The sequence below is a fragment of the Amphiprion ocellaris genome, chromosome 17, assembly GCF_022539595.1.
Source record: "Amphiprion ocellaris isolate individual 3 ecotype Okinawa chromosome 17, ASM2253959v1, whole genome shotgun sequence".
Lineage (NCBI taxonomy): Eukaryota > Metazoa > Chordata > Actinopteri > Pomacentridae > Amphiprion > Amphiprion ocellaris.
In genome coordinates this window covers 4,881,926-4,890,386 of record NC_072782.1, presented here as the reverse complement: position 1 = coordinate 4,890,386, position 8,461 = coordinate 4,881,926, and the positions used below count along the sequence as shown (strand labels likewise).

General features: G+C 41.8%; 1 protein-coding gene across 1 annotated transcript; it reads left to right on the top strand.

The window, feature by feature from the left end:
* The first annotated feature begins 999 nt into the window (after positions 1-999).
* On the top strand, positions 1,000-8,220 carry pou5f3 (POU domain, class 5, transcription factor 3). The gene is made up of 5 exons (XM_023290496.3): positions 1,000-3,845; positions 3,993-4,104; positions 4,379-4,509; positions 4,841-5,005; positions 5,180-8,220. The coding sequence occupies exons 1-5, from the start codon at positions 3,087-3,089 to the stop codon at positions 5,438-5,440; spliced, it is 1,428 nt and encodes a 475-aa protein (XP_023146264.1). The 5' UTR covers positions 1,000-3,086; the 3' UTR covers positions 5,441-8,220.
* The last annotated feature ends 241 nt before the right edge of the window (positions 8,221-8,461 follow it).

Below are 8,461 nucleotides of genomic sequence, written 5' to 3'. Positions count from 1 at the left end.
AATCCACCCTGACACTTTGGGGTTTTATTTTGGTCGTCTTAGAGGAGGTGTTGTCTTCACTTGTGTGACTGAGGTGTCCAACACCTTCACGCTGCCTCAGTATCAGCAGGCTTTTCTTTAATCTCCAACTTTCTCCCCTTCTCTGTTTGACCCGACCTGTCCTTCAAGAAGTCACTTAAAGAGAACTAAAGACAAGATCTGAGACATCACAGGGGAGGGGGGGTGTTTCTCCTAAATCCCTGGCTCTCCCCTCACACATCTCCTCCTCACTGTACCCAGCTATTCAGCGCTGACCACCCCTCCTCCTCCTCCTCCTCCTCCTCCTCCTCCTCCTCCTCCTCCTCCTCCTCCTCCTCCTCCTCCTCCTCCTCCCTCTTCCTTTGGACACCCTCAGAGCTCTGTGCTCTGTTGTCCCCTTTCTCTCTCTCTCTGGCCCTGCCTAAAGTCTGCCATCTCTCTTGCTGTTTTTGTCTTTTGCATGACAATTATTCTCCCAAGTCCATGGCCCATGCAGGACAATGCTTGGAGAGCTGAGAGTTTGATGTCTTTTAAGCTACTGACCAGGCTCTCGTGGTGGACCTACATGGCTTTGTATCCAGGAGGGCGGTGAGAGCGCTGACCTTCTCGTTTTAGTGGAGCATGAAGAGATTTCAGAGCCAGAAGAAGAAATTCCATTGTGTTTTTTAGGGACATAGACCATTATGAGACAAGTTACTGTATATTTCTGCTAGAAATAGATCAATTTTCTTGGAATTTTCCATTTCATACCACATTTGTGCCTCTAAACTTTGCCAGAATGATAAATAAATACAACTATCTGCCAAAGTAGCACCCCAGTCAGGTATCAAAAAGATCCTTTTTGGTGTTTATTCACTTCAAGCTACACCGTACATAAATATATATATATATATATATATATATATATATATTTTTTTTTTTTTTTATGTTAAAATTCTGGCAGCTGTGGTTTCCAGAATGCTACAGTAAAACATTTTCTTCATTTACAGTCAAGAAATGTGTCGACACTGTTGATTTTACGTTTTAAAAAAAGTACTTCATTCCATACTTTACTGTAAAAAAAGTTTAAAACTTTACATGAAAATACCATATAAAATAAAGTTTGTGTGACTTATTATAAATATTACAACATTTTTCCATTATCAGCTCAACAATTTGTGTCTTTAACATTTAATATATATATTTGTAGCTCTGACACAGTTCTAGCTGTCATAAATATTAGAGCATATGTCTGTTATTAACATAAAAGTACATCAATTTGACCGGTATAAACTGTAATTTTTGCATGAAATAAATCAGCACCAGTACAGGTAACTATAAAAAAGGTTATTTTGAGAAACAAATGCAAAAACAGTATTGATTTGCATTTTTGTGAATTAAATAACTGTGCAAGAGCAATCAGTTTTCTCCTGATGACCTTATTTAGTGTTATATAAACTGCACCAAACTGTTTTAGAGTTTACAGATTTTTTACTGTCATGGTTTGACACTTTTTCACCTTAAAATTTACAAACTTTTTTTTACAGTGTGGTTCCCACATTTTGCACATTGAATTCCAGCACAACTTGCTTATTCCACCTGCAGACAGCTCAGTTGTCAGACCAGTTCTGGACCTTCAGGGCACATCAGACTGGATGCCAGAGTGAAACTGGTGTTTGTTTCAGATGACAGAGTGGAGGCAGTGGGTGTGGGGCGGAATCAAAGGCTTGAGACTTATTGTTTCAATGTGAAAAGGAGCTAATGGCCGACCATCGCAACTCGGGATCTGAAATCCACGGGGTGCCCCGGGGCCCGGTCGCACAATGGCACCCCCTCTCCTTTCCCGCAGTGCGTCTTCCTGCCGCAATCTGCGGCCAACGATTCGCGCTGGGGGAGCGCATCTGCCCCGATGCTCCGGCCATCCAGGCCTCTGAAAGGCCGCCGATCAGGGCTTGAATGGGAGAAGTTCACCTGAATGCTGTTTGATGGTTTTATGATTTGGCTTGTTTTTTTTTTCCATTCTAACAAGAAACTCGTAAAGGTGCCAAAATCCCCACAGTGTTGCGTGGAAACTTATTACTACTGATACTTAAATCTTATTTCTATTAAAAACAACAACAAAAACACAGTCCAGATTAAACCACAATTACTTTAAACACCCACAAACAAGCAAACAATACTACTACAAGTGAAAACCCCACAGTAAACCTCTTATCTACAGTTGTTTGGGTGTATAATTCTGTCTCTTTAGGTTTATCTCATGAAACATTACACTGACTGTGTTCCTGTTCTGTGTGTTTTGCTTATCTCATTCTCAAAGCCATCAGATTAACTTGGTTCCTGTTTGTTTCTAGTTATATATGCTCTGATTAATTAAGTTAATCTGTTTGATCACAGTGACTCTGGATGTTATTTTTCCTAAATGGATGAATTCAGGCCACACTGACAGGGATTTTAATATCAAAGCCATCTCTTTAAAGTGGAATAATGTAAGCAAAGGCAGCCTTATAATTCATGTGTGAGGTTATGGTGTTACAGTCTGTATTTACAGGAGCAGTGGTGTAAATGTGCCCTTTCAAAGCAAAAAGACATGATTTCAAATTGAATTATTAATAGTTTCCATTGCATTGCATAATTAGTGTTAAATTCGCTTTAAAATCGAGAAAATGTAGTCTGCAGTAGAGTTTATGTGAAAACACGCCTACTGCACTGGGAAGAATCAAGGTCATTTACAAATTCACCATCAGCTGTGCGCAATTGTCTGCCGCAGCCAATAGGCGCAGAGATCCTAAGATCGCCAACACCCACAGCTGTGATTAGGAAAACCTGTGGATCCGGGGCTGGAGCAGAACATTTGAGCTTGAAGGTGAGCTAAGGGCAAAGCTTCATGGACTAGGCCGCAGAGATATCGGTGGTTATGTTGCACCAAAACGGCAGCTGAGGCCTTCGTTTTTGCGCAATTTATCTGATGCTGGTTTAGTTTCACCCTTCTTTCCTCTGAGCTTCAACTTGAAACGGATGAACAGGTTTAAAACCAGCCGCCTCTAACTTTTTTTGTTCAACTTTGGAAGCGTCACATCCTTTGGAAGATGTCTGAAAGAGCGCAGAGTCCGGAGTGCCAGAGTCGGCCTTACGACTTCAGCCGGGCCAACCCTTGCACCCAGGTTTCGGCTCAGGAGGGTTTGGGGAGCGCTGCGTCGTTCCAGCTTCCTCACGGCGTCCTGCCAGACCCGGGCCTCCTGTACAACAAAACCACCTACAGCGGGATCACAGCGGCTTCTGCGCAGACCTTCTTCCCCTTTCCACCCGTCGCCAGCGACTACAGAGGATCCGACCTGCAGGTTGGAGAGTTCGGCCAACCCAAACATTGGTATCCCTTCGCTGCGCCTGAATACACCGGCCAGGTACCCGGTGTGACCGCAGCCACCCAGCCCACTAACCTGAGTCCCCCGATAGCCGAGACCCGTGAGCAGATCAAACTACCTGAGATAAAGGTTGAGAAGGACGTCGGTGTCCAGTATTCCACGGAGGTGAAGGCTCAGCAGTTCCAGACGCCGCCGACCTCCGCCGCCGTGCCCCACGGAGTCTTCTACCCGGCGGCCTGGAACCCGTCCTTCTGGCCCGGAATCACCCACATCACACCATCCGGTGGGAGCAACCAAAATCCCACGACGTCTTCGGCATCTTCCCCATCCATGTCCCCCTCACCCCCGGGCAACGGCCTTCCGGGGAACGCGTTCTTCAGCGTGAACGCGTCCCAGGCGCCCACCGACCCCCAGACAGAGAACCAGGTCTCCAGCACCCGGAGCAGTGGCTCATCCAGCGGGGGGTGCAGCGACTCTGAAGAGGTAAGAGAACTCACAAGATTACTACTGTTTCTGTGTTTTGTCTTTTCTGCTTCTGTGAAAACCAATAATCTGTCATTTTCTACTCATTTTCCCAGTTGGTTCTCTACTAGTTTGTGGTCTGAGTTTATCTGTTCTCCTCTTGTACAGGAGAGTCTTTCCACTGAAGAACTGGAGCAGTTTGCCAAGGAGCTGAAGCACAAACGCATTACTTTGGGCTTCACCCAAGCAGATGTTGGCCTTGCACTGGGTAACCTGTATGGTAAGTCTACTTCCAGTGTGAAGATGCTAGTTTATTGTGCATTCAGCCAGGTCAGAGATGGTTAAAATTTAGAAATGTGTAATTCATCATCCTCTTGGTCACACGGTTTCAAATATGTTTTGGTGTGCAGATTGGTTCATTCTGATATCTGTGTGGTTTTAGTTTTGGCAGATGGATTCACCCGGGGCAGACTGGCGCTCACAGTTTTGCTTCTGAATTCAGCCATCTTGATGCTATTGTCATGTGATGTTTGTTTTTGTGTTTCTCATTGCAGGCAAAATGTTCAGCCAGACAACCATTTGCCGTTTTGAGGCTCTGCAGCTGAGCTTCAAGAACATGTGCAAGCTGAAGCCTCTTCTGCAGAGATGGCTGGATGAGGCCGAGACCTCGGACAATCCTCAGGATGTAAGTTTGTATCTGTGACATCTGCCGACTAGTTTACAAGACAAAGATGATGGCCCAGCTTGATGGTAGTGGTTGGTCTTTTCAGGGTGGGCCAAACTTCCTGCTGAGAAAGTCAAACTCAGGCCATCTGCTCTGTGATGCAGAGTACGCCATCTAGTGGCAATAATTTAGTGACTTGCTGACCACAAGAAACTTTATTGGAACTGTCACCATCCGTTCAGTACACAACCTGCCTGATTTGTTTATTTGTTGTGTTGTATGACATACACATCTTCATAAACACTGTAATTAACATGTGTAATTTCTTACTAACATGTTTGTGCTTCTTCAGATGTACAAGATTGAGCGGGTGTTTGTTGACACCAGGAAGAGAAAGCGGAGGACCAGTCTGGAGGGAGCCGTACGTTCCGCCCTCGAGTCCTACTTCATCAAGTGTCCGAAGCCCAACACCCAGGAGATCACGCACATCTCAGATGACCTGGGCCTGGAGAGAGATGTGAGCACAAAGCTTCGAAGCAACCTTTTCCCTTTAACCTTTTGATGTGCAACATGGGTCAAAAGTGACCCAAATCCAGTGGGAAATGGGTATCTCCTGACCCATACTGCACATCAAAGGGTTAGTGTTGAGATGATAGTATTTTTTTTGAACAACGAATGCTGTCCTCTGCAGGTTGTACGCGTCTGGTTCTGCAACCGGAGACAGAAGGGAAAACGTCTGGCCCTGCCGCTGGATGAGGAGTGTGACGGCCAGTATTATGAGCAGAGCCCTTCCCCTCTGAGCATGGCCCCTTCCCCCATCCCCAGTCAGGGCTACCCAGTTTCCAGCTACCCTGGAGCCCCTCCTCCTGCAATCTACATGCCCTCTCTTCACCGGCCTGATGTCCTGAAACAAGCCCTGCACCCCGGACTGGTTAGTCACCTGACTGGATAAACCAGCGGTAGTCCCAGCCAGAACCACAGGTTGCCTCCCCCAGGCCTCTGTTCAACTCCAACACATGCTGGAAATGAGCTCTACTTCCAGTAACCAGATGAAAAAAATCAGATTGGACCATGAGATTGAAACATTGTGAGGAGTGGGATGGAGCAAAGTGCTTTCTTGCTCCTGTTGTGATGGTGAAACTAAATGAGCTGCCATCCCATGATCTCCACCTCACACCAGCTGCTTTGGCTTCAAACAAAAAAACAGGAAGATTTAAAAAAAAAAAAAAAAAAAAAAGTAATGTTATTGAATGTGCCTTTCTGTATTTTTGTGTTCTTGCATCATGCGTAATAAGTTCAGCTTTAAACAGTGCAGGTTTAGCACAAAAGTTAGGTGCTGTGTCTGGTCCAGATTTGAAATGAAGATGGGGTTGTAAATGCTCACAGGGTCTAAGAATCAGACTAATTCCTGGGTAGGTTTTCTGTGGGTCACACACGGAAGAATCTGGGGTGTCGATGAAATCACGATGTGAGGGAAAACCTCCTTAAACAGTATTCATTTTTGACAGTTATTGTCAAATTATTTGTGCAATACTTCTGTCACTGAAATAGGAAATGCTCTTTTAAGATGCATTTTTACATTGAATTTTTTGCACAATATTACTTTTTTAATGTTGAATACAATCTTTTAAATTTTTCCCCTTATGGTTATTGTCGTTGACTTCTTTGAATATTTGGAACATTAATGAGGTTTGGTTTGATTCAATGCAATTTTTCTGCCGTCAGTATTTGTATATCTTTACCTCATTTCGTTGTAATTGTAGGGTTTTGTGTTAATGTTGAATAACACTGAAAGTCACGTCTGAGTGCTAGTTGGATTTTATGAAGTTATTTTTTACTTGGATGATCATTTTTAGAACTGATAAATGTCAGGAATTCATCCTCAGAGTTCTCACTCATGCTTTCATAATATTTTTCAATTTTACGACTCAGTTTGTTTTCAGTATTAACTGTTGGCTCATCTTGCCTTTTGAGTTGATGCTCCTGACTTAAATATTTACCATAAGAGTGCAATCAGAATGGTTAGACTCCAGCTATTAGTTTTTAGTGACATTAGTGAGAATGTAAATGGATTAATATATTAATATCAGCAACAACGACATGTTTTCACTTAAAACACCTGAAACTTTAATGTTCGTCTGCATCAAGTAAATTTGGCTTTTTTTTTTCTCCTTTAAATTTTTTTATTTTTTTTGTAAATGCAATCTACTGAATTCTTGAGCGTTTTTTTAGTACTTCCCATCAATAGTGAATTGTGCCATTGTGCATTAGTAGTTTAATGTGTGCATATTCTATGGTTGGCAACTGTAACTGCAGAAGTGAAGACAGGAGAAGTAAAAGTGATATTTGCAGATTACATGCATGCTGGCATGTTAGCTATCGTTCATGGAAATGTCTGTTTTACATATGATTGGAGAAGTTGAGCTATGTTTATGTCTCGAGTACTTCATAGTAATCCACACAGACTCTGATGGTAAACCATGTTTTTTTTTATTAGTAATTAAAGAAAGGCATGAAATGAAGACGGTTAACAGACCAAATGAAACCAAAGCCATCAAAATCAAATAAAGTCCAGGAGATAATGGAATCAAACATTGTTTTTTAAAAACAAATCAACATTTCACTATTTGAATGCTATAGAGCATTATGAGAAGATGATTGGTTAGATTCAAAGGATATGCAGATTTTTCTGTTAAACACGGACACTACAGCTGTATTAGTGCAGAGCTGGAGACTCCCGTTAGCAAAAGATAAGCCATGTAAAAGGATTTTCTTTATCATTGTTATTATTTTCAGATGATCCAATAAAGATCCTTCTAATTGCAAGGAAGATGAACATGAACCAAATGCAACCTTGTCTTTTTTCTTCAAGTATGAAGGTCCAGTGAGTTGCATTAAGTTGCATTTAGTGGTATCTGGTAGTGCGAGTCATTTAAACCTCCTTTTCTAGAAATATGAAGGGCCTTCTCTAGAGTCAGAGCTCGGTTCTTCTTTTCTGGGTCAGCAGAAACATGGTAGTGCAACATGGTGGCATCTAAAGGTTGTGCTCCTTCTGTAGATATAAAGTCTTATAGGTAGCAAGTAGAAAGCAATTCTTTATGTGACTATACATGAAAGAAAACACAACTATGAGTGTTAAGTTCTGTTTCTGCCAATTGATCCCCCCTAAATCTTACATACTGGACCTCTAATGGTTGTATTTTAATTGAATACAAGATAAACCTGGTTCTGTCAAAAAGAAATTTGCCTGCCAGCGATCTTAAAGCTGCTCTAGTTTATTAAACTCATGCATTTCATAGTTTCTTACAGAATCGGTCTATAGAATCTTTTCCAATCTGTGCTAAGGGAAGTTAAACAGCTGTGGGTTTACCATGCAGGCCTGAGAGTGATATTATTATTACATATAACTCCCAGCAAGAAAGTCACTGAATGTTTCTATTATTGCTACAGAGGTCAGGTATAAAGTGCTAGAGATTCGAATGCCAGTGCATCACTTGGTCATTGTTGTTAATATGAAGTAGTTACAGTATGCTAGTTGTTGTGTGCATCTACAGGGTGGGCTGTAAGTTTCTATACATAGGAAAATGTATAATGATAATGTATATTTTTTTATGTTTCAGATACCCTAGAAGACGTGTTTGACGTTATCTTTGGGGACACTTGAAGGCCATGGTGTATCAGGTGAAGATAAGAGACATAAATACATAAATCATCTCAAGGAATGTATCACCAACGCCATTAAAACCAGAACTTCAACATATCTATCCATCTATCTATCTATCTATCTATCTATCTATCTATCTATCTATCTATCCATCTATCCATCTATCCATCTATCCATCTATCCATCTATCTATCTATCTATCTATCTATCTATCTATCTATCTATCTATCTATCTATCTATCTATCTATCTATCTATCTATCTATCTATCTATCTATCTATCTATCTATCTATATATATATATATATAT